The sequence below is a fragment of the Macaca thibetana genome, chromosome 7 (assembly GCF_024542745.1).
Source record: "Macaca thibetana thibetana isolate TM-01 chromosome 7, ASM2454274v1, whole genome shotgun sequence".
NCBI lineage: Eukaryota > Metazoa > Chordata > Mammalia > Primates > Cercopithecidae > Macaca > Macaca thibetana.
The window spans coordinates 127,027,988-127,053,956 of NC_065584.1; the positions used below are offsets into that span (position 1 = coordinate 127,027,988).

General features: G+C 42.9%; 1 protein-coding gene and 1 pseudogene across 4 annotated transcripts; both read left to right on the forward strand.

Annotated features, from left to right (window-relative positions):
- The first annotated feature begins 1 nt into the window (after window position 1).
- Window positions 2-21,113, forward strand: HAUS2 (HAUS augmin like complex subunit 2). Of its 4 annotated transcripts, none has more exons than XM_050799574.1 (6): window positions 2-51; window positions 8,587-8,679; window positions 9,607-9,676; window positions 11,883-12,015; window positions 15,027-15,135; window positions 17,781-21,113. In XM_050799574.1, the coding sequence occupies exons 2-6, from the start codon at window positions 8,590-8,592 to the stop codon at window positions 17,988-17,990; spliced, it is 612 nt and encodes a 203-aa protein (XP_050655531.1). In that variant the 5' UTR covers window positions 2-51; window positions 8,587-8,589; the 3' UTR covers window positions 17,991-21,113. The 4 variants fall into 4 exon arrangements, with proteins under 4 accessions (XP_050655531.1, XP_050655529.1, XP_050655530.1 ...); XM_050799572.1 differs by having other exon boundaries at window positions 7-157; XM_050799573.1 differs by lacking the exon at window positions 2-51 and adding an exon at window positions 159-218.
- LOC126959282 (myosin regulatory light chain 12B-like) lies at window positions 19,457-23,981 on the forward strand (annotated as a pseudogene).
- Window positions 23,982-25,969: the final 1,988 nt, after the last annotated feature.

Sequence of the window (25,969 nt, forward strand, 5' to 3'; positions counted from 1 at the left end):
CGCCGTGCGTTCGCCCTGCGTTCCAACTCACTCTTGGCGCCTTCGCGGGAGGTGAGTCCGAGCCATGGCGGCTGCCAACCCCTGGGACCCGGCGTCCGCGCCTAACGGCGCTGGGCTAGTGCTAGGCCACCTCATAGCTTCGGGGATGGTCAATCAGGTGCGTGGGGGCGGCTGTGGCGTCATCAAGGGGGTGCCCACGATGGCAACAGAATATGGCTGTGAGTTGGTGCTGCTGGCTGTGGGAGTGGTGAGGGTCCTGGTTGGGGTCTGTACTATAGTAATAGATCCCCTTCCAGGCAACAGCCGCGACCGTTCTGCCGTGGGTGCTTGGAAAACGGGGATCTGAGTAGATGGTGTTTAGGGTAGACTGTGTTTTGAGTGTCTGTAGGGTAAATTTGTCCCTGGCCCGTTTGTGGGAGATTAGACTGCTGTTACTGGCCTTTTTTTCATCCAGTGATACTGCCTCCAGACTGTAGTGCAAGGCGGGGATAGGAAATACGGATCGTTACGTCCCCTTGCGGAACAAGCATTACCAACAACGCTCGTTTGTGGGAAGTATTGAATCGTATTTGGGGCGGGAGGTACTGGGTAGAGAAGAGCGCTAGAAGCTCTTTTTTCGTGTTTTTATTTTATTTTTATTTATTTATTTTTTGAGACAGTCTCGCTCTGTCGCCCAGGCTGGAGTGCAGTGGCGCGGTCTCTGCTCACTGCAACCTCTGCCTCCCGGGTTCTAGCGATTCTCCTGCCTCAGTCTCTCGAGTAGGTGGGACTACAGGCGCGTAGCGCCACGCCCAGCTAATTTTTTGTTTGTTTGTTTTAATGTTCAGTAGAGACGAGTTTCACCGTGTTAGCCAGGATGGTCTCGATCTCCTGACCTCGTGATCCACCCGCCTCGGCCTCCCAAAGTGCTGGGATTACAGGCTTGAGTCACCGTGCCAGGCCTTGGCATCTTTACAGGCAAAAAAAAAAAAAAAAAGTACTGGCTAAAAAGATAAGACCTTGGAACGTGAATGGAGGAAGAGGTTAATTTTGAGAAGGAGAGAAAAGAGACATTAACCCAAGGAGTCACAAAGTGGCAGTTTTAGGTTGGGCAAGAAGAGCATGTCGGGGGAAGGAGCCAATAGAGTGAGAAATTGAACATGTGAGGAAATGATGGAATGCAAGTGACAAAAGGGCATGGGGAAAGTGGGATCAAGGGCATTGAGAAAAATGGGGAAAGAAATTTTGATATATAGAGGAAGTTGAGGAATTTCACTAAAAAGAAAACAGAAAAGTTAAACTGATCTGTAAAAATTAGCACTGTATTAGCCGGTGTGGTGGCGTGCACCTGTGGTCCCAGCTACTCCCAGGACCACATGGGTCCCAGAGGCTCAGATGGGAAGATGGCTTGAGCTCAGCAGATGGAGGTTGCAGTGAGACGCGATCGGGCCACTCCACTTAGCCTGGGCAACAGAGTGAGACCTTGTCTCAGAAAAAAAAAAAAGCATTACAAACATGATGGAAGATTTATGGAAAATATATAACTTTTTATAGTTAGAAGAGCCATTAGAGACTCTAATACCTTAGAGTATTTTTTAATTTAAGAAACTAAGGCTTAGACCAAGAAACTTGCCCATGGTCACTAGACTGTTGAAGGAGAATTAGATCTTAGCACTCTCCCTTTTGACACATTGTGTCCTCTCTCAAGATGAACTGTTATAAGAGGCTGTGATATTGTCTTGAAAGATTTTAAGCTTTTGTTGAACACCCATTGTCTGGGTGATCAGGAGATTCAGGTGGTCCTAGTTAACTACATTTCCCAGGGGTGGTGACAGCCCTCTACAGTTTAATCCTTCCTCCCTTCTCTCCTGTGTTTTCTTTTTCTTTTCTTTTCTTTATTTTTTTTGAGACGGTGTCTCCCTCTGTTGCCCAGGCTGGAGTGCAGTGGTGTGATCTTGGTTCACTGTACCCTCCGCCACCTGGGTTCAAGCAATTCTCGTGCTCCAGAGTAGCTGGGACTACAGGCACCTGCCATCACGCCTACTAATTTTCATATTTTCAGTAGAGATGGGGTTTCACCATTTTGGCCAGGCTAGTCTCAAACTCCTGACCTCAGGTGATCTGCCTGTCTTGGCCTCCCAAAGTATTTGGATTACAGGCATGAGCCAACGAGCCCAGCCTTTTTCTTATCAGGTTACCTAGTACTCTCACTTGTATTGTCCAGTTCTCCTGTCACAAAATAGTTTGGCAAACTCATAATAGAAAACATTTTTGAGGGCTCATGCCTGTAATCCCAAAGCTTTGGGAGGCCAAGGCGGGTTGATCACCTGAGGTCAGGAGTTTGAGATCAGCCTGGCCAACATGGTGAAACCCAGTCTCTACTAAAAATACAAAAATTAGCCAGGTATGGTGGTAGGTGCCTGTAATCCCAGCTACTCAGGAAGCTGAGACATGAGAATCGCTTGAGCCCTGGAGGTGGAGGTTGCAGTGAGCAAAGATCATGCCACTGCACTCCAACCCGAGTGACACAGTAAGACCCTGTCTCAAACAAAAACAAAAAACCCCCCAACTTTTGGTACTTGGTATCCCTCTAAAGAGCATTGGTAGGAAATACAAATGCCTAAACCAAAGGAGTGAGGCACTGGTGAGAGAATTTTAGGCATTGATGGGTGATCTCTTTTTTGGGGGTGGTGGTTGTCTTGGTGGTGTCTACTGTCTCTCAAGTAACATTAATTGACAGTTACTGGTTTTACCTACAGTTAACATGTCCCACTCTATAGCTCCTTAAGACCTCTGACAACCTTACTACACAGCTAGTCCCAATGAGGGAGCTATTTACAGACTTGTAGGTTGGTTTTACTTTAAGCAAACTTTATACATAAAAACCTTTATCTTTTTTTTTTTTTTTTTCCCTGAGACAGAGACTTGCTCTGTTGCCCAGACTGGAGTATAGTGGCACAATCTCGGCTCACTGCAACCTCCACCTCCTGGGTTCAAGCAATTATCCTGCCTCAGCTTCCTGAGTAGCCGAGATTACAGGCACGCACCACCACGCCCGGCTAATTTTTTTTATTTTTAGTAGAGACGGGATTTCACCATGTTGGTCAGGCTGGTCTCCTGACCTGAAATGATCCACCCGCCTTGGCCTCCCAAAGTGCTGGGATTACAGGCTTGAGCCACCACACCCAGCCAAAAACCTTTTCCTGTTAGAAGGATTTAGCACTGATTCTTTCAAAATGATTTGTCACATCATCCCTTTAAACAGCCCATCCCTTTAATGCACATCATTTTTTGTGCATTAAAAATTAAGACTACTGAATTCCTGCTGGCAAGAATTTTTAAAAAATTGAGTGATGCCTAAGATTGTGATTTGATACAACTCTTCTGGAAAACATAACTTGTTTGAAGTTTTGTTTCAGTCCATTAGAGAGTGATTTGGTGAAAGAAAGGTAGGGCTCTCTGTAGGATAATGGGGTATTGCTTTAGTTTATTCCCCTAGGGACTGCTTTAGTGGCCTTACATTCTAGATATTTTTCCAGCAAGTGTGAGTGAGTCATGGAGTCTTGACCAAAGCTTGGTCATTGCTTATTGGCAATTAATAAGATCAGGGTCTGGATCTACAAAAAAAAAAAAAAAAAAAACGCACAGAATCTACTAATTCTATTTTCTTAACCTGTGTCCTACTCTCCTCTACACCTACTCTCCCATTTGAGAGCCTCTGCTCTTAAATTCTCTGCTATACTAACCTCCCTTTTAGTGTCTCTCAGCTAGAATTCAGTATGAAAAGGAAGGGATAGGAAAAAGAAAGGGTGCCCACAAATTACAAATTTATATATACATATGTGGTATATAATGTTACCAGGATTTTTATATTAAGTGTAAAGGTTCTGGATTTCAGCTTCTTCCTGTGCCTAGCCACGGAATAAACAAAAATACCCGGAATAGACTCCTTTTTCTCAGGATCCTTTCATTTTCAGGGTTCTTTTGCCCTCTGGGGCATGTAATAGCAATATATAATAACAATAGCTAAAGGAAAAGACTTTTCTGTATTCTCAAATCCCTGATGCTTTTTTCTTTTTCTTTTTTTAAATGTGTTAAACTAAGTCTCAATCCTCAAATAGTTATACTTTCTATTCGTTATAGAAAATAAGCCTCCACCTCCCTAAGTGCAGGGATTACAGGTGAGAGCCACTTCACCTGACCATCTTTCTTTCTTCTCTCCTTTTTTGTTATCTGCTTCTTAAACATTCTTATTTTTCCTCTGGTTTCTCTTGCATGTTCTTAGCTAAGCACCATTACTCTACTGTTGAACCTGACAGTTTACTAGTTTGCCAGATATACAACTAAGATTAGTGTATAAGCATGGAGAGAGGGAGATATACCAGGGAACAAGTTGATTACAATGTGATACATTGTAGAAAATGTTTTAGGCTCATTTACCTCCTGAGAGAAACAAAAAAGAGTCAGCTCATATGATGGAAAGACAGTGGATTAGATGTGTTCTCACTTCCACCCTCGCACACATTGGCAGTGTGAAGTTGGAGTAATACTTTCCTGTTCCTCAATTTTGCCATCAGTAAAATATCTTGTGTTATCTACTTCAGTGAATGGCATAACTCTGTCCACTCACGTGAAGCAGAATCTTTGGAGTATTAACTGGATTTTATCCCTTATTCACCATATCAGTTAAGATTTGTCAATTCTATCTTTGCAGGAACTCCGTCTTTTCTTCCTTTCCTTTTTAACTGTTACTGACCTAGTCCACATTCTCATCCTCACCTGGAATACCGTAGCAGCGATCTGTTTAAAATATCCAATCTCTCTAGTCCATTGCTCCACTAGTGTTGTTTATGTTAGCTAGTTACCAGGGTTTTCCTTCTTTTTTTTTATTGTGGTAAAATACATACAACATATAACATAAAATTTACCATTTTAACTATCTTAAAATGTACAATTCAGTGGCATTTACTATACTCAATATTGTGCAACTATTTTCAAAAACATTTTTATCACTCCAGATGTAAACCCTGTACTATTCCCTATTCCCTCCTCCCTCTTCAGTAGTGTTTTTATTTTGTTTGTTTTGTGGGTGTATTTTTTTTTTTTTTTTTTTGAGAGAGTCTCGCTCTGTCATCCAGGCTGGAGTGCAGCGGCGTGCTCACGGCTCACTGCAGCCTCGGCCTCCTGGGCTCAAGTGATCCTCCCACATTGGCCTCCCTAGTAGCTGGGACTACAGGCATATGTCATCATGCCTGGCTAATTTTTGTATTTTTAGTAGAGACGGGGTTTCACCATATTGGCCAGGCCGGTCTCCGACTCCTGATCTCAGGTGATCTACCCACCTCCGCCTCCCAAAGTGCTGGGATTACAGGTGTGAGCCACCAGGCCCAGCCAGTTTTATTTTTCACACTTCCCCAGTTAAATATCGCTACCTTCCCCGCTGCCTCTGAGACAGGGTCTCACCCTGTTGCCCAGGCTGGAGTTGCAGTAGCATGATCACAGCTTACTGTATCCTCAATCTCCCAGGCTCAAGGGATCTTCCCACCCCAGCCTCCCAAGTAGCTGGGACTATAGGCACACGTTACCATGCCTGGCTAATTTTTTTTTTTTTTTTTTGAGACAGTCTCACTCTGTCACCAGACTGGAGTGCAATGTGGCGTGATCTTGGCTCACTGCAACCTCCGCCTCCTGGGTTCAAGCGATTCTCCTGCCTCAGCCTTCCGAGTAGCTGGGACTACAGGTGTGCCACCATAGCCAGCTAATTTTTGTATTTTTTAGTAGAGATGGGGTTTCACCATGTTGGCCAGGATGGTCTCGATCTCCTGACCTCGTGATCTGCCCACCTCAGCCTCCCAAAGTGCTGGAATTACAGCTGGGAGCCACCATGCCCAGCTGCCTGGCTAATTTTTTAAATTTTTTATAGAGACACCCTGTGTTGTGCAGGGTGGTCTCAAACTCCTGGGCTCAAGCAGTTATCCTGCTTTAGCCTCCCAGAGTGCTGGGATTACAGGTGTGAGCCATCATGCCAGGCTGTATTTCTAAATAAGTATTATGTATGATTGTATTACTTCTTTACCAGAAAATGTTCAGTTGCTCCCATTTTCTGCAGTATGATTGTTGAGCATAGCACTCAGGATCATCTGTGATTATGTGGAGACTATGTTTTCAGCTACCTCTTACCCTGTTTTCACATATATGTGAACACTGGTGGTTATTGAGCATTTATAATGTTTTTGATCTTTCTATCTAGAATACCTTTTTCTTCCCATACATTATGAGCCTCGTGAGGGTGGAGAGCTTGTTTCATATTTGAATATTCCATTGCCTAACTCAGTAAGTGTTTATAAAATTGGTTATTTTTAGACAGTTAACTTTTACTGTGAAGACCAGAGAGTAAATATATAAGGCTTTGTGGGCCATATGGTTGCAACTACACAACTAGGTAGTTGTATAAAGGCAGCCAGAGATAGCATGTAAATGGATGAGACAAGTCACGTTCCAATAAAACTTTATTTCTAGACCATGAAACATGAATTTCGTATCATTTTCTTTGTTTTTTTTTTTTTTTTAGACAGAGTTTTGTTCTGTCGCCCAGGCTGGAGTGCAGTGGCGTGATCTTGGCTCACTGCAACCTCCGCCTCCCAGGTTCAAGCAGTTCTCCTGCCTCAGCCTCCCAAAGTAGCTGGGATTACGGGCACCCACCACCATGCCCGGCTAATTTATTTTGTTTATTTTTTTTGAATAGAGACAGAGTTTCACCATGTTGGCCAGGCTGGTCTCAAACTCCTGACCTCAGGTAATCCGCTTGCCATGGCCTCCCAAAGTGTTGGGATTACAGGCGTGAGCTACCATGCCCAGCCTTTTTTTTTTTTTTTTTTTTTTGAGATAGGGTCTCACTCTGTCGCCCAGACTAGAGTGCAGTGGCAATCTCAGCTCACCACAACCTCTGTCACCTAGGCTCAAGTAATTCTCCTGCCTCAGCCTCCCGAGTAGCTGGGATTACAGGTGTGCACCACTACTGCCTGACTAATTTCTGTATTTTTAGTAGAGACGGGGTTTCACTATGTTGGCCAGGCTGGTCTTGAACTCCTGACCTCAAATGATCCATCCACCTCAGACTCCCAAAGTGCTGGGATTACAGGCATGAGCCACTGTGCCCAGACTGTTATAAAATATTGTCTTTGATTTTCTTTTTCCCAACAATTTGAATATATAAAAATCATGCCTGGCTCACAGGCTATACAAAAACAGGTAATGGGCTGCATTTATTTCATGGACTATAGTTTTCCAATCCCTGGCCTATCTGATCTCTAAAATTCTTTGGCCTGGGCACGGTGGCGCACGCCTGTAATCTGAGCACTCTAGGAGGCTGAGGCGGGTGGATCACCTGAGGTCAGCAGTTGTAGACCAGCCAGGCCAACATGGTGAAACTCCAACTGTACTAAAAGTACCAAAAAAAAAATAGCTAGGCATGGTGGCGATAATCCCATGGTAGCTGGGAAGCTACTTGGAAAGCTGTAATCCCAGCTACTTGGGAAGCTAAAGCAGGAGAATCAATTGAATCAAAGAGGCAGAGGTTGCAGTGAGCGGAGATCATGCCATTGCACTCCAGCCTGGGTGACAAGAACAAAACCCAGTGGGTGGCTCACGCCTGTAATCCTAGCACTTTGGGAGGCCTAGGTGGGCAGATCACGAGGTCAGGAGATTGAGACCATCCTGGCTAACACAGTGAAACCCCGTCTCTACTAAAAAATACAAAAAAAATTTAGCTGGGCATGCTGGCAGGCGCCTGTAGTCCCAGCAACTCAGGAGGCTGAGGCAGGAGAATGGCATGAACCCGGGAGGCGGAGCTTGCTGTGAGCTGAGATCGCGCCACTGCACTCCAGCCTGGGTAACAGAGCGAGACTCCATCTAAAATATATATATATATATGTATATATTCTTTGCTGTGCTAGCATTGTAGAAAACGAAATGATAGAGAAAATTATGGATGAAGTCTAGGGATGCACAAGATAATACTCAATTCTGAGATAATGTGCATGGACTCGTGGAATGAAAGGATAAAAAAGAAGGGGTAACCTTTTTGAAAGAATAATTATGCCTGGATACAAATAATCCTTTAACTGAAAGATAAGAATGTGAATATACACAGTATGAATGACTTGTAGCCAACTGAGGTCATTTAGCGAATCAGATAAATGATTCCATGAAGGGGAAAAGTATTTGATTTCAACCCCAGAAGCTCAGAGAGACTGGGCCTGAGTCATTTGGAAAGATAGAGGTGATTCTCCAACAACTTTAGTCTTAGAATCCTTTGATAAACTATCAGTAATACAAATCTATTTTGTATGATACCTTAGGAAATAATACAAAGGGAGTGTGTTGTTTGTTTCTCTTATTTTTTTTTAATATTTGAGCAAGTGATTTGTGATGGTGAAGGTTCTAAAACAAGAATTACACATTGCTACTGTTTTACTTTGTACTTCATGTTCAAAGGCAGTGTTGGACATAATATATTCTCATATTTCAGACTATGAGCATGCTATTCCAATGTACCTAGAAACTTTTTGTGACATTCTGCTACTTTCCTTGTTCGTTTACCAATAGGAGATGTTAAACATGTCTAAGAAAACAGCTTCTTGTTTTGTGAACTTCACCAGACTACAGCAGATCACAGACATTGAAGCTGAAATCTACCAGGTAAATCATGTTGAGCTTTTCACTTTCTTTTCTTTTTTTTTTTTTTTTTGAGACAGAGTCTCACTCTGTCACCCAGGCTGGAGGCTGGAGTGCAGTGGCACGATCTCAGCTCACTCCTAGCTCCGCCTCCCAGGTTCACACCATTCTCCTGCCTCAGCCTCCTGAGTAGCTGGCACTACAGGCGCCCACTACCCCCACTGGCTAATTTTTTGTATTTTTAGTAGAGACGGGGTTTCACCATGTTAGCCAGGATGGTCTCGATCTCCTGACCTTGTGATCCGCCTGCCTCGGCCTCCCAAAGTGCTGGAATTACAGGTGTGAGTCACCGCGCCCAGACTGAACTTTTCTCTTTGTACTTCTAGTATAGGAAAACAAAAACAAAAGCTGGCCAGATATAGTGGCTCACACCTATAATCCTCATGCTTTGGGAGGCCAAGGTGGGAGGACTGCTTGAGCCCAGGAGTTTGAGACCCTGTATGGGCAACATAGGGAGATCCCGTCTCTACAAAAAAATTCAAAAAGTAACCAGACATGGTGGCACACACCTGTAGTCCCAGCTACTTGGGAGGCTGAGGTGGGAGGATCACTTGAGCCTAGGAGGTCGGGGCTGCAGTGAGCCATGTTTGCGCCACTGTACTCCAGCCTGGGTGACAGACGGAGACCCAGTCTCAAAAACAAAATGTGATCCTCCCATCTCAGCCTCCCAAGTAGCTGGGACTACAGGTGTGCACCACCACACCCAGCTAATTTTTTATTTTTAGTAGAGATGGGGTTTCACCATGTTGGCCAGGCTGGTCTCGAACTCCTGACCTCAGGTAATCCACCCACCTCGGCCTCCCAAAGCGCTGGGATTACAGGAGTGAGCCACTGTGCCTGGCCCCGGATACTCTCTGATTGAGCTAAATGTTACTTTTGTTCCCCATGTAGAAAAACCTGGAAATTGAACTCCTGAAACTAGAAAAAGATACAGCAGATGTTGTTCATCCTTTCTTTCTGGGTAAGTGGTTTGGTTTTAGTTAAGTGGATAATCACTGGAATTTCAGCTTTTTCTTGGATTACTGTAATAAGCACCAGTCAGTCAAATTATGATGCACCATCGTTTTTCCAGGTGTTGTTCCAAAGCTAACGAAGTCGTCTATTTCTGTGCTGAAATAGAAGTTCTGTTGGCTTTAGTAGTACACACAGCATAAAAAGTGACTAAATTGGCTCTTCAAAGTCAGGAGAACTTGGAAGAAAAGTCTGAGGAACTTTCAGATTAAAGGAGACTAAAGGGACATGACAACTAAAGCACTGTACGATCATGGATTGATTTTTTTTTTTAATGAGATGGGGTCTTCCTATGTTGCCTAGGGTAGTCTTGAATGGCGCAAGCAATCCTCCCAAATCAGCCTCCCAAGTAACTGGGATCACAGGTGCATACCACCATGGCTGGCAATGTATTGAATATTTGACGAGAAAGTTTTCTTGTGGCCAGGTGTGGAGAGTCACACCTGTAAACCCAGCACTTTGGGAGGCCAAGGTGGGTGGATTGCTTGAGCCCAGGAGTTCAAGATCAGCCTGGGCAACATGGTGAAACCCTGTCTCTACAAAAAATACAAAAACTAGCCAGGCATTTTAGTGTGTACCTGAAGTACCAGTTACATGAAAGTCTGAGGCAGGAGGATTGTTTGAGCCTGGGAGGTCGAGGCTGCAAGGAGTTGTAATCATAGCACTTCGCTCCAGCGTGGGTGACACAGTGAGACCCTGTCTCAAAAATTAAAATTCTTTTTGCTGTAAAGGACATTATTGGGATACTTAGTGATGTTTAAATATGGGCTGTACTAAATATTGGTAGTATTGTATCAATGTTAAATTTTTGAATTTGGTAATGTGCTGTAGTTATATAGGAGAATGTTCCTGTTCTTGGGAAATACATGCTAACGTTTCACAGGGAAAAAATATGCTGTCTGCAGCTGACTCTCAAATGGATCAGCAAAAATAAAGAGAGAGACAGAGAGAGAGAGAGAGAGTGTGTGTGTGTGTGTGTGTGTGTAGAGAGAGAAGGAAGATAAAAAGAAAATGTAGCCAAATGTTAACAATCAGTGAATATAAATAAAATGTATATGTGAGTTCACCAATTTTTTTTGAAACTTTTCTGCAAATCTGAATTTTTTCAAAATAAGAATTTTAAAGACAGGTCAATTGGCAGCCATTAACTGAATGGGGAAAATAATGAGATAATCAGAAATAGCTTGTAAGATGACTTTAAGAGTGTCACCCTGTCACCCAGGCTGAAGTACAGGTCACTGTAACTTTAACACCTGGTTTCAACTGATTCTCTCAAGTAGCTAGGACTACTGGCATGTGTCACCATGCCCAGCTAATTTTTTTTTCTTCAATTTTTTTGTAGAGATGAGGTTTTACTATGTTGCCCAGGCTGGTCTCAAACCCCTGGCCTCAATTCTCCCAGTTCAGTCTCCCAAAACACTGCGATTACAGGTATGAGCTAGCGCACCAGCTAAGGTGACTCTTTTTTCGATGGTCTTTTATAGACTATTAGAATCAGAGATAGGAAAAAACTTTGTGTTAAGAATACAGCTCTGGGCCGGGCGCGGTGGCTCACGCCTGTAATCCCAGCACTTTGGGAGGCCGAGGCGGGCGGATCACAAGGTCAGGAGATCGAGACCACGGTGAAACCCCGTCTCTACTAAAAATACAAAAAATTAGCCGGGCGCGGTTGTGGGCGCCTGTAGTCCCAGCTACTCGGGAGGCTGAGGCAGGAGAATGGCGTGAACCTGGGAGGCGGAGCTTGCAGTGAGCCGAGATCGCGCCACTGCACTCCAGCCTGGGCGACAGAGCGAGACTCCGTCTCAAAAAAAAAAAAAAAAAAAAAAAAAAAAAAAGAATACAGCTCTGGCTATTAAGAACTGAATAAGAGGTAGAGATGAGAAACACAGAGAAAGAATTTAGCACTAGATTTGGTTATCACTAGGAAAAGAGATAATAGAAATATATTACATATACAAAAACCGACTAAAAGAAAATTGTTGAAAATGAAATTGGTATTGGTATTAATACCAATTATTAATACAGAGGAGATAGGAGGGTAATGATGGGATGAATTTCTGACATTGGTGGTGTTAAACCAAGGCAAAGAAGAAATTATTAGTGATTCTGTTATTTGTCCTATTGCTAACTGTAATTACTATTTTTAATTTGTATAGCTCAGAAGTGTCATACTCTGCAAAGCATGAATAATCATTTGGAAGCAGTGCTGAAAGAGAAGAGATCCCTTAGGCAAAGACTGTTGAAACCCATGTGCCAGGAAAACTTACCTATTGAAGCTGTTTATCACAGGTTAGACTGAAAAGTAGAAATTAACAGTTACACCTGTTTTCTCAGTTTACTTTTTGTTTTGCAGTTACTTTGCAGCAGAATTCATAAAACAATTAGTGATTCTATTTGTTAACATTATTAATGTTGATATATTAAACCAGAAAGAAAATCATTGCTTTTAAACCACTATACCTATGGCAAAAAGAAAGAATTTGGCTATCGTGTTTTGGGAATTACAAATTATGACTTTAGTGAAAGAAATTAGATCCATAATATGTAACAAAAATTGTATGTGAAGTAAATTCATTGTTGTAAAGTAAATTCATTGTTGAGTTAATGTTGCCTATATGTAAAAATTCTATTGTGGGCGTTTAACTGGGGCAGATGAAAACACTATCAACTAAGGGAGGAAAAAACCTGGATTTTGTTCTCATCGCTACTGTTTATATGCCTCAAAGCCTTGAGCAAATGATTTAAATTTTTCACTTGGTTTCCCAATAAATAGAATGGAGATGACTTCTATTGCCCTCTTCCTCACAGTATTACAAGTATCAAATTGAAGATGTAGATTATGACTAATGATAAATACCAGCCTGGGCAACATGGCAAAATCCCATTTCTACCAAAAAAACAAAAACAAAAAACAAAAATGAGCAAAGCATGATGGCACACACCTGTATTCCTAGCTACCTGGGAGGCTGAGCTGGGAGGATGACCTGAGCCCAGAAGGTCAACTCTGCAGTGAGCTGTGATTGCACCAGCCTGGGTAACAGAGTGAGACTCTGTCTCAAATAAATAAGAAGCAAGCATCTGGGGATCTCATTGCTAACTTTCTCCACCAGTGCCTCACTAGCTTAAGCAAATCAGTATCTTCTCTTTTTTTTTTTTTTTTTTTTTTTTTTTTTTTTGAGACAGAGTCTCACTCTGTCGCCCAGGCTGGAGTGCAGTGGCCGGATCTCAGCTCACTGCAAGCTCCGCCTCCCGGGTTTACGCCATTCTCCTGCCTCAGCCTCCCAAGTAGCTGGGACTACAGGCGCCCGCCACCTTGCCCAGCTAGTTTTTTGTCTTTTTAGTAGAGACGGGGTTTCACCGTGTTAGCCAGGATGGTCTCGATCTCCTGACCTCGTGATCCGCCAGTCTCGGCCTCCCAAAGTGCTGGGATTACAGGCTTGAGCCACCGCGCCCGGCAGTATCTTCTCTTAAGTGTCAGATTTTTTATTTTGTAGGAAAACAATAGATATACAAAAAGTTATTCTTCCAAAAAGACAAAACAAGGCTGGGCACAGTGGCTCACGCCTGTAATCCCAACACTTTGGGAGGCCGAAGTGGGCTGATCACTTGAGACCAGGAGTTCGAGACCAGCCTGGCCAACATGGTGAAACCCTGTCTCTACCAAAAAATACAAAATATGCTGGGCATGGTGGCACATGCCTGTAATACCAGCTACTGGTGAGGCTGAGGCAGGAAAATCACATGAACCCATGAGGCAGAGGTTGCAGTGAGCTGAGATTGTGCCACTGCACTCCAGCCTGGGCAACAGGTGAGACTCTGTCTCAAAACAAAAAACAAAACAAAACCCCTTTCCTGTGGCTATATTCAGTATCTCTTTAGTACATTATCATTACCCTTAGCGTATATACTGTACTACATCTAAGAACTGGGCAATGATTTGAAAGCGTTTTTGCAAATGCAGAGATTCAAAGTAGCTTTCTATGTAGGCTATTTCAATGAAGTACATTTATCCTTATTGTCTTCATTCTTCACAGAGAATGAGTAGGTTGAAATGGAATGAGGCCGGACGTCATAGCTCACGCCTGTAATCCTAATAATTTGGGAGGCCAAGATGGTTGGATCACTTGAGGCCAGGACTTTGAGACCAGCCTGGCCAACATGACAAAACCCTGTCTCTACTAAAAATACAAAAAGTAACTGAGTGTAGTGGTGCATGCCTGTAATCTCAGCTACTCAGGAGGCTGAGGCACAAGAATCACTTGAATCCAGGAGGCGGAGGTTATAGTGAGCCGAGATTGTGCCACTACATTCCAGCCTGGGCAACAGAATGAGACTCTGTCTCAAAAAGAAATAAATGGGGCCGGGCGAGGTGACTCATGTCTGTAATCCCAGCACTTTGGGAGGCCGAGGCGGGTGGATCATGAGGTCAGGAGATTGAGACCATCCTGGCCAACATAATGAACCCTGTCTTTGCTAAAAATACAAAAATTAGCTGGGCATGGTGGCATGTGCCTCTAATCCCAGCTACTCAGGAGGCTGAGGCAGGAGAATTGCTTGAACCCAGGAGACGGAGGTTGCAGTGAGCCGAGATTGTGCCACTGCACTCCAGCCTGGTGACATAGTGAGACTCCATCTCAAAAAAAAAAAAAAAAGAAAAAGGAAACAGAATGGGATTTTTTTTATCTAGGGAAATTCCTTTACTTATATGAGAAAATGATTATGATTAACATTGAGGTTTCTTTAACATTAAGTTGGATTCCAGATATGATTACTGTTATCTCTTTCCATTTTTTTATTGGATGACAGGTTGCTTAAAGTGAAAGAGAAGGACCTTTTTTTAATCACTAATATTTCTATGAATGCAGGAAGGTTGTTATTGGCTCTCTAGGTTGATTGTAATTCTTATCTCAAATTAAAAGTCCTGATTAAAGGAAAAGAAAAAGAACGCAAAACAATTAAACTTTAAAAAATGGTTAGGCCGGGCGCGGTGGCTCAAGCCTGTAATCCCAGCACTTTGGGAGGCCGAGGCGGGCGGATCACGAGGTCAGGAGATCGAGACCATCCTGGCTAACACGGTGAAACCCCGTCTCTACTAAAAAATACAAAAAACTAGCCGGGCGAGGTGGCGGGCGCCTGTAGTCCCAGCTACTCGGGAGGCTGAGGCAGGAGAATGGCGTGAACCCGGGAGGTGGAGCTTGCAGTGAGCTGAGATCCGGCCACTGCACTCCAGCCTAGGCGACAGAGCGAGACTCTGTCTCAAAAAAAAAAAAAAATGGTTGACTTTTTTCTTTCTCTTTCAGATATATGGTACATTTGCTGGAATTGGCTGTGACTTTCATTGAGAGATTAGAAACCCACCTTGAAACAATTAGAAATATACCTCATTTAGCTGCAAATCTAAAGAAAATGGTGAGTATTAATATAACTATCTTTAGTTATTTTATACTAGAATCTTAGAGGTATGCTCTCCCAGTTTAGCTTTTTAATAGCTAATATTACGAGCTAGTTATTTTTTAAATCAAGAAGTGTTTTCTTGGCCAGGCAGGTGGCTTACGCCTGTAATCCCTGCACTTTGGGAGGCCGTGGCAGTTGGATTACTTGAAGTCAGGAGTTGGAGACCAGCCTGGCCAACATGGTGAAACTCCATCTCTACTGAAAATACAAAAATTAGCTGGGCATGGTGGTGCACGCCTGTAATTCCAGCTACCCAGGAGGCTGAGGCAGGAGAATTGCTTGAAACTGGGAGGCAGAGGTTGTAGTGAGCCGAGATCGTGCCACTGCACTCCATCCTAGGCAACAGAGCAAGACTCCATTTCCCAAAAAAAAAAAAAAAAAAAGAAGTGTTTATTTAGACCTTGGATTTAACATTTTCTTTTTCATATAATTTTTCTTTAGAAGCCATTTTAAATTCTTTTATTCCAACATTTAATAAACATGTGTTGCCTTCATTGTGCTGTGGCTATGCTACATGTATTGTGAAAGATAGATATGACCAAACCCTGCCTTCAAATTCTCAATGTTTGGTGAGACAGCTATAAAATATGTATTTTCTACTTTATAGGATTGTATTTGCATAATCGATGCAGCAGAGAATTATAAAGAGATGCCATCTATTGAGCATAGAAAAGAGAGGAATTACTTCCAGTCTAGGAGGATTCTGAGTAGGATAGGGGTAGGAAGACTTCAATTAAGTTTTTGTTTTGTTTTTTAAATAGAGACAAGTTCTCACTATGTTGCCTAGGCTGGTCTTGAACTCCTAAGCTCAAGTGAGGCACCTGCCTCAGCCTCTCAAAGTGCTGAGATCACAGGCATGAGCCACCACGTCCGGCTTCAATAAAGATTTATTTAGGTGTTAGCAGTAAGCCGAATCTTTTTTTTTTTTCCTGAGATGGAGTTTCACTCTTGTTACCCAGGCTGGAGTGCAATGGCATAATCTCGGCTCACTGCAACCTCCGCCTCTTGGGTTCAAGCGATTCTCCTGCCTCAGCCTCCCAAGTAGCTGGGATTACAGGCGCCCACCACCACGCCCTGCTAATAGTTTGTATTTTTAGTAGAGATGGGGTTTCGCCATGTCGACCAGGCTGGTCTCCAACTCCTGACCTCAGGTGATCCACCTACCTCGGCCTCCCAAAGTGTTGGGATTAAAAGCCTGAGCCACTGCGCTTGCCAAAGTAAGCTGAATCTTAAGGAACAGGTGAAATTTAAGTATGGGGGAAAAGTGATACTCCACTTTGGCTGGTGCCTAAAGGTATTGAGGAGATTAGCTTAGGGTTAGTTTATGCAGTGCCTTAAAAACCAGACTAAGAATCTTAGACTTTACTGTCTGAGTACTGGGGAGCCATTGGATATGTGTGTGTGTATGTGTGTGTGTCTGTGTGTGTGTGTTTGTTTTCTTTTTTTAGTGAAGGGTGCAGAGGAGTGACTTGATTAGAACTGTGCCTTAATCATGGAGAAAATACTGGATAGAGCAGACTGAGCCTTGCTACTCCTAAGTATGGGCAGAGAGTATCAGCATCACTTGGAAACTTGTTTTAAATACAAAACTACAGACATCATGCACCCTAGACCTTCAGAATCAGAATCTTATGTTTTAACAAGTTCCTCAGGTGATTCCTGTGCACATTAAAGTTCGATCAGCTCAGGCCAGGCGCAGTGGCTCACGCCTGTAATCCCAGCACTTTGGGAGGCTGAGGCGGGCAAATCACAAGGTCAGGAGATCGAGACCATCCTGGCCAACATGGTGAAACCCCATCTCTACTAAAAATACAAAAATTAACATGGTGTGGTGGCGCACGCCTGTAGTCCCAGCTACTTGAGGGGCCGAGGCAAGAGAATCGCTTGAACCTGGGAGGCAGGTTGCAGTGAGCCGAGATCGCGACACTGCACTCCAGCCTAGCGACAGAGAGAGACCCCGTCTCAAAAAAAAAAGTTTGATCAGCTCTGGGTTAGAAGACTAGGCAGAGAAACCAAAGGCAGAAAAACCTGGAGACTAATTTACAGTCATTCAGATAAAAGATGTAAAGCGTAGAAATACAGAAGATAATTTTTTTAGATTTTGGAGGTCAAATTTTTAGAACTTGGCTATGAATTAGACAAGGGACACATCAAAGATAATGAAGTTTCTAGTCTGGGTGACTTGAAGGTGAGTAGGATCAAGTGTGGGTTAAAGAAGTTAGTTTGTTTTTTGACACATCTTGCACATGTAGTAAATGGTCAATCACTGTTGAACTGTAGTTAAACTGAGTTTGAGATATTGAAGGTACATCCAGATAGAGATTACCAATAGTCTTAAATGTGGGCCTGAATTTTAGGAAGGGGGTTAGGTTTAGCAATATAAATTGAGGGTCATCTGCATTGAGTGATTATTGAAGACAAAAGAGGTGAACTCACAAAGAGTAGGTTGGTACTATAAAGTGGGAAGGCATAGTTTTAAGGAACTTTTGAAGTAAGGGGCTGGAAAAAGATCAGGTGTTAACCTTTGGTATCAATTATTCATGATATAATGAATTAACAAGAGATATAATTTCTCCTGTTTCCCTTTTCAAATGTTACAGAACCAGGCTTTAGCAAAGATGGATATATTGGTGACTGAGACAGAAGAACTGGCAGAGAATATACTCAAGTGGCGTAAACAACAAAATGAAGTTTCGTCTTGTATCCCCAAAATATTAGCTGAAGAAAGTTATCTTTATAAACATGATATTACAATGCCTCCTTTACCTTTTACTTCTAAAGTTCATGTCCAAACTACTAATGCCAAGTAGTCATCAACTTTATTTTTGCTTAATTATGTGTAGTCATATGAAGTCTATTTCTAGTTGACTGTAACATGGGTATTAATAGTCTTTGCTGCTAGTAATACTGAAAGAACCTGCTTTATGTTGGAGTATCAAGATCTCAGGTTCATTAAGACCAAACTGACTTTTCCTTTGTTTTTCGTGTATTTTTATTCTACCTTTCAGTAAAACTAGAGAAGATAAAAAATAGCCATGACAATTTATTAGCATAAGTGAATTAACCATTTCTCAGGCAGAAAATTCTCTTTTTTAAAAAATGTGTGTTTATGGTCTGGTGTGGTGGCTCACACCTGTAGTCCTAACACTTAGGGAGGCTGAGGCGGGCAGATCGCTTAAACCCAGGAGTTCAAGACCAGCCTGGGTAACATGGTGAAAGCCCGTATCTACAAAATATACAAAAAATTAGCCGACCATGGTGGTGCATGCCTGTAGTCCCAGCTATTCAGGAGGCTGAGGTAAGAGGATCACCTAAGCCTGGGAGGTCATGTTTGCAATGAGCCATGATCACACCACTGTGCTACAGCCTGGACCACACGTTTCAAAAAAAAAAAAGTGTGTTTCTGGCCAAGCACGGTGGCTCGTGCCTGTACTTTGGGAGGCCCAGGTGGGCGGATCATGAGGTCAGGAGTTCAAGACCAGCCTGGCCACCATGGCGAAACAACTGTCTCTACAAAAAATACAAAAATTAGGCTGGGCGCAGTGGCTCACGCCTGTAATCCCAGCACTTTGGGAGGCCAACCCAGGTGGGTGGATCACCTGAGGTCAGGAGTTTGAGACCAGCCTGGACAACATGGTGAAACCCCATCTTTAGTAGAAATACAAAAAATTAGCCAGGCATGGTGGTGGATGCCTGTAATCCCAGCCACTTGGGAGGCTGAGGCAGAAGAATCGCTTGAACCTAGGAGGCAGAGGTTACAGTAAGCCGAGATTGTGCCACTGCACTCCAGCCTGGGCGACAGAGGAAGACTCCATCTCCAAAAAAAAAAAAAAAAAAAATTAGCCAGGCATGGTGGCATGCGCCTGTAATCCCAGCTACTCAGGAGGCTGAGGCAGGAGAATCACTTGAGCCCAGGAGACAGAGGTTGCAGTGCACCCAGATCGTGCCACCACACTCCAGCCTGGGCAACAGAGCAAGACTGTCTTCGAAAAAAAAAGGTGTTTCTGAATTAGAAGAGTCTTCTTGAATCTGAAAATGTCTATGGTGATTATTCCTATGGGAATGTCACTAAGTATGCAGAAAAGAGTAACATAGCCAGCCTGACTTATCCTTTGAAAGGCCTGATGATAAGGTTCGTCCTTGGCTGTTGCATCTGGGAACTTAGATATCAGGTGTCTTGGTCTGTTCTGCCGTCATAACAGAATTACACAAACTATTTTATAACGAATAGAAGTTTATTTGGTTGATGGGTGTGGAGGCTAGGCAGTCCAAGAACATGGCGCCAGCATCTAGCGAGGGTCTTGCCATGGCAGAAGGCGTCACGTGGCAAGTGAGCATGAGAAAGATATATAGGTCTAAACTTAGCCTTTTATGAGCGCACTCCCGAGATAGCAGCACTAATTCACTAATGAGAGCAAAGCCTTCCTTACCTAATCACTTGTTAAAGGTCTCATAACACTTTTACAATGTCAATTAAATTTCCAACACTTGAACTTGGGGGACATATTTAAACCTTAACAGGAGGGCTCCACTCACTGAAAAGAGTGGTTCATGGTAACTAACCTGTTTGTACAATGTGGTGTGTGCTGAACACCTGCTTTCTTCCTGGGAGTCTAGAATTTTGGTACATGGTAGGTAGAAGGTACCTACGTGACCAGCCCCCAGTAAAAACCCTGGGCACTGTATCTCTAACAAGCTTCCCTGGTAAACAACATTTCTCACATGTTGTCACAATTCAGTTGCTGGTGGAATGAAACAACACATATGTGTGACTCCACTGTTAGGGGACTCTGGGAACTTATACCTGGTTTCCCCAAGACTTTGCCTCTGTACCTCTTCTCTTTGCTGTTTTGCTTCATATGCTTTTGCTGTAATAAATCATACCTGTGTGATGATATGCTGAGTCTTGTGAATTCTAGCACATCATGGAACCTGGAGGTAGTCTTGGAGACCCTGGCACACAAAGCAGTTCCTGAGTGTTCACTGGCAGCTGTAGAAAGAGGCAAAGAAGAAACAGCAAAGAAAAGGGCACATTGTGGTACAACTTTGGAGGTTTACCTTGCAAAATGCTCAGATATTTTACCTATCTGAGGTTATTGTGCATATAATAGAGAGTGATATACTAACAACTGCCTCAGGATATACTCTTTTTAATCAGTATTGTAACTACCCTTGGCTTATTTTACTTTTAGACTTGGGGTTCTGTTTTGCAATAAGACATGTACATCAGTTTTGTTTTTTGTTTTTTCTTTTCGAAGACAGGATCTCACTCTGTCACCCAGGTTGCTGAGAGTGCTGAGAGTGTGGTATGGCCTGATCTTGGCTCACTGCAGCCTTGACCTTTCAGGCTCAAGTGATCCTCCCACCTCAGCCTCCCAAGTAGTTGGGACTATAGGCACGTGCCACCATGCCTGGCTAATTTTTGTATTTTCTGTAGAGACGGGGTTTTGCCATGTTGTCGAGGCTGGTCTCGAACTACTGGGTTCAAACGATCCTCCCACCTCAGCCTCCCAAAGTGCTGGGAGTACAGGTGTTAGCCACAGTGCCTGGCCTCATTGCACTCCTTAACACAAGAAGACTTCAACAATGATGAGTAAAATAGTTGTTTATAAGGAAGCAGGATCATTACCAAAATAAATCCGGCTAAAACAACAGGAATCGTGTTTTAAAGCCTACTTCGCTAATTTTTACTAGTAGGATAGGAGTGGTAATATCTCGAACATTACATAGGCATAGCCTTTAGTTGTATTTCATCAAAAATCTCTTCATACCCCACGTTGGTTTCAAAACATACTATGCTTTTTCTTGATGTTATTTCCTATATTCATTTTTGTGTGTGTGTGTATGTCACAAATATTGATATGCCTCGTTGTTTATTTTTGTTTTATGCCTTTTTCAAAATATAAAAATAAACCTGTAATTTCTAACTAAAATTTTGTAGTCCTAGTCTGAATTTAAAGTGATAGAAAGGACTGATGTACTCTTTAGCTTATACAGTATAGGCATACAGGCTATCAGAATCAAAAGAGCTGGAGGTAAGTTAAGCCTGAGGTCTACTTTAAAGGGAAAAGCTAATTTAATACTCTTCCAGAGTCAATCAGTGCTGATTAATTTTTCTTTAATTATTCAACTTTTAGATGTGTGGATACTAAAAACAAAAAATCAGCTCTGCATGCCTTTTTTTTTTTTTTTTTTTTTTTTGAGATTGTCTTGCTCTCACCCAGGCCGGAGTGCAGTGGCACAATCACAGCTCACTGCACTCTCAACCTCCTGGGCTCAATGGATCCTCCCACTTCAGCCTCCCAAGTAGCTGGGACTACAACTGCGCCCCACCACACCCAGCTAATTTTTAAATTTTTTTGTAGAGATGAGGTCTTGTCGTGTTGCCCAGGCTGGTCTTGAACTCCTGGGTTCAAGCGATCTTGGCCTCCCAAAGTGCTGGGATTACAGGTGTGAGCCCCTTGCACCTAGCCTGAATGTCTGTGTTTTCTACTTACACTAGAATAGGTGTGTGATATTTGCAAATTTATTACCAGCATAGTAGTGATACCAGTTTGTGAAGACCATTCTGGAATAATTGAGATGCTGCCTGGTTTTCCTAGCATTTTTCTTATTTTCTTTCTTTCTCTATGTGACTCTACCAGTCTGACCCCTGATTTATCCTCTGATTTATCCCTGATTTATCCCCTGATTTATCCCTGATTTATCCTAAGTGAAGTCAGGAACATAGTCTGAGGATTTCTTGATATGCAAAATCTATAACAGAGTTGAGATTTTAATAAGACTGTAATTAGTGTATTGTGGGATTTCTTCACATATCTATAAAACACATGAATTTACATAAAAGGTTTATCCCACAATTTGGGGAATCCACTAATTGAGTTTACTGAAAAATTATGCATTAGACCCTTGAACAACATAAGTTTGAAGTGCACAGGTATATGCAATTTTTTATTTTATTTATTTTTTTTGAGATAAGACTCTCATTGTCACCAGGCTAGAGTGCAGTGGTGTGATCTCAGCTCACTGCAACCTCTGCCTCCTGGGTTCAAGCAATTCTCCTGCCTCAGCCTCCCGAGTAGCTGGGATTATAGGTGCACACCATCATATCTAGCTAATTTTTGTATTTTTAGTAGAGACAGGATTTCACCATATTGGCCAGGATGGTCTCGATCTCTTGACCTCGTGCTCCACGCACCTCGGCCTCCCAAAGTGCTGGGGTTACAGGAGTGAGCCACTGTGTAGGGCCACAATTGTTTTTTTTCAATAAATATATTGGAAATTTGTTTGGAGCTTTGTGACAACTTGAAAAATTCACAGGCCAGGCATAGTGGCTCATGCCTGTAATCCCAGCACTTTGGGAGGCCAAGGCGGGCGGGTAATCACCCTAGGTTGGGAGTTCGAGACCAGCCTGACCAACATGGAGAAACCCCGTCTCTAGGAAAATTACAAAATTAGCCAGGAATGGTGGCACATGCCTGTAATCCCAGCTACTTGGGAGGCTGAGGCAGGAGAATTGCTCGAACCCAGGAGGTGGAGGTTGCAATGAGCTGAGGTGGTGCCATTGCACTCCAGCCTGGGCAACAAGAGCAAAACTGTCTCAAAAACAAAAACAAAAAAGTTCATAGATGAACTGTATGGCCTACAGATATCTTGAATGCAAAAGATATATGTAGATACTGGTCTATCATTTACTACTCTAAAATACACAAATCTATTAAAAGTTAAATTTTATGAAAACATAGACTGTACATGTAAGCAAATTTAAAATGCAATATTAAATTATAACTCCATAGCTGCCACTGTCTGGCTACAGCCCCGCGCTCTTCGCCGTCGCTCACCATCTTGCACAGAGTGGCCCCGGTTCTGGGGTTTGGTGCCAGAATTAAACAACCATCATGTCGAGCAAAAAGGCATACCAAGACCACCAAGAAGCGCCCTCAGTGCGTGACATCCAGTGTGTTTACCGTGTTTGACCAGTCACAGATTCAGGAGTTCAAAGAGGCCTTCACAACTGATCAGAACAGAGATGGTTTCATCAACAAGGAAGATTTGCATGATATGTTAGATTACTTCTCTAGGGAAGAATCCCACTGATGCATACCTTGATGCCATGATGAATGAGGCACCAGGGCCCATTAATTTCACCATGTTCCTCACCATGTTTGGTGAGAAGTTAAATGGCACAGATCCTGAAGATGTCATCAGAAATGCTTTTGCTTGCTTTGATGAAGAACAGGCACCATTCAGGAAGATTACCTGAGAGAGCTGCTGATAACCATGGGGTATCAGTTTACAGATGAGGAGGTGGATGAGCTGTACAGAGAAGCACCTAATGACAAAAAGGGGAATTTCAATTACATTGAGTTCACAAGCATCCTTGCTTGTGAAGAAACATGGAGTAAAAGACAAAGATGACCGAAAAGAACTTTAGCTAAAACCTTCCAATTACATTGTCTTACTCTGTTTTATTTCTCACACACTTCCCCCACCTTCATAGAACCTGTTGCATGCAACTTAGTTTCACACCTTTGCCTCTTTTTTTTTTTTTTTAATGTATTTATTCCAGACCTTTCTGCCACTTAGCACCTGTATAATCAGACTGGAAATGGGGATGAGGGCATAAATTGTATTGAAAAAGAGATCGCCAATAAAAATGGCCCCCCCAAAACATAACTCTATAAACTAGTACGTACTGTACTACTGCAATTTTGTAACTGCCTCCTGTTTTAGTGAGTCAAGTGTTGCCAGTATCTGCTTAAAACTCTGTGATGCTAATCATCAGAGCAGTTCCTCTCTTCAGTAAACTGTGTATTACAATAAAACGTGATCTCTTGAGGTTCTTGAGTGTTTTCACCATATTCAGTGCAATACCATAAGCCTTGAATAACATCAGGGGACCAGTACAAAGTGCCACTAGTGATGCTGGAAGTGCTCTCAAGAAGCAGAGAAAAGTCATGACATTACAAGAAAAAGGTGAATTGCTTGTTATGTACTATAGATCTGCAGCTGTGGTTGCCTACCATTTCAAGATAAATGAATCCATTGTAAGGCCCATTGTAAAATTTTAAAAAATTGTGCAACCATGACCACAGCTACACCAGCAGGCACAAAAACCTTGTGCTTTTTGTGAAATACCTTTTTTATAGTTTATTTTTATTTTTTAATTTTTGTAGAGATGAGGTCTCACGATTTTGCCTAGGCTGGTCTCAAACTGCTAGGCTCAAGCAATACTCCTACCTTGGCCACTCAAAGTGCTGGGATTACAGGCGTGAGCCACCATGCCTGGCCCTGAAATAGCTTTTTATCTCATATTGAAAATGCAGCTTTTGGCCGGGTGCAGTGACTCACACCTGTAATCCCAGCATTTTGGGAGTGGGCAGATCACCTGAGGTCAGGAGTTTGAGACCAGCCTGGCCAATATGGTGAAACCCTGTCTCTACTGAAAATACAAAAATTAGCCGGGCGTGGTGGTGCACACCTGTAATCCCAGCTACTCGGGAGACTGAGGCAGAAGAATCGCTTGAACCCAGGAGGCAGAGGTTGCAGTGAGCTGAGATCATGCCACTGCACCCCAGCCTGGGCGACAGAGCAAGACTCTGTCTCAAAAAAACAAAACAACAACAACAAAAAAAACAAAATGCAGCTTTTATGCGGGTACAGGATTGCTGTAAGAAAAACATACCTGGCTAGTGCGGTGGCTCACGTCTGTAATCCCAACACTTTGGGAGGCAGAGGTGGTCGGATTGCCTTAAGTCAGGAGTTCAAGACCAGTCTGGCCAACATGGCGAAACCTCGTCTCTAATAAAAATACAAAAAATTAGCCAGGCGTTGTGGCACACGCCTGTAATCCCAACTACTCAGGAGGCTGAGGCAGGGGATTGATTGAAGCAGGGAGTTGAAGGTTTCAGTGAGCTGAGATCGCACCACTGCACTCCAGCCTGGGCGACAGAGTGAGACTCCATCTCAAAAAAAAGAAAAAGAAGAAGAAAACATACCTATATATTCTAATACGATTTGAGAACAAGCAAAGTCATTATATGACAACTTGAAGCAAAAGGAAGGTGAAGCATCTAAAGCTAAACAATTTTATGCCAGTAAAGGACGGTTTGATAAATTTGGAAAGGTTTGGTTTACAATATGTCAATATAACAGAAGAAGCAGCTTCTGCTGACCAAGAGGGAGCAAATGAGTTCCTAGACACCATTAAGGAAATGATCGAGAAGAAAGGGTATCTGCCTGAACAGGTTTTTGGTGCATATGCAAGTGCCCTATTCTGGAAAAACAAATGCCACAAAGGACATTTATCAGTAAGGAAGAGAAGCAAGCACCAGGATTTAAGTCAGGAAGGGATAGGCTAATATTTTGTGCAGTTGGGTTTATGATCAGCACTGCCCTCATCTATGCAGCTGCTAACCCTCAAGCCTTGAAGGGAAAACATAAACACCAGTCACCTGTCTTTCGGTTGTACAAGAAGACCTGGACAATAATCCTTTTTCTGGATTGGTTCCCTCTCTGCTTTGTCCCTGATGTCAGGAAGTACCTTGCCAGTAAGAGACTGCCTTCTGTTATTTTATTTTATTTTTTTTAGACGGGGTTTCACTGTCGCCCAGGCTGAAGTTCAGTGGCCTGATCTGGGCTCACTGCAGCCTCCACCTCCCGGGTTGAAGTGATTCTCCTGCCTCAGCCTCCCGAGTAGCTGGAATTACAGGCGCTCGACAACACGCCCGGCTAATTTTTGTATTTTCAGTAGAAACGGGGTTTCACCAGGTTGGTCAGGCTGATCTCG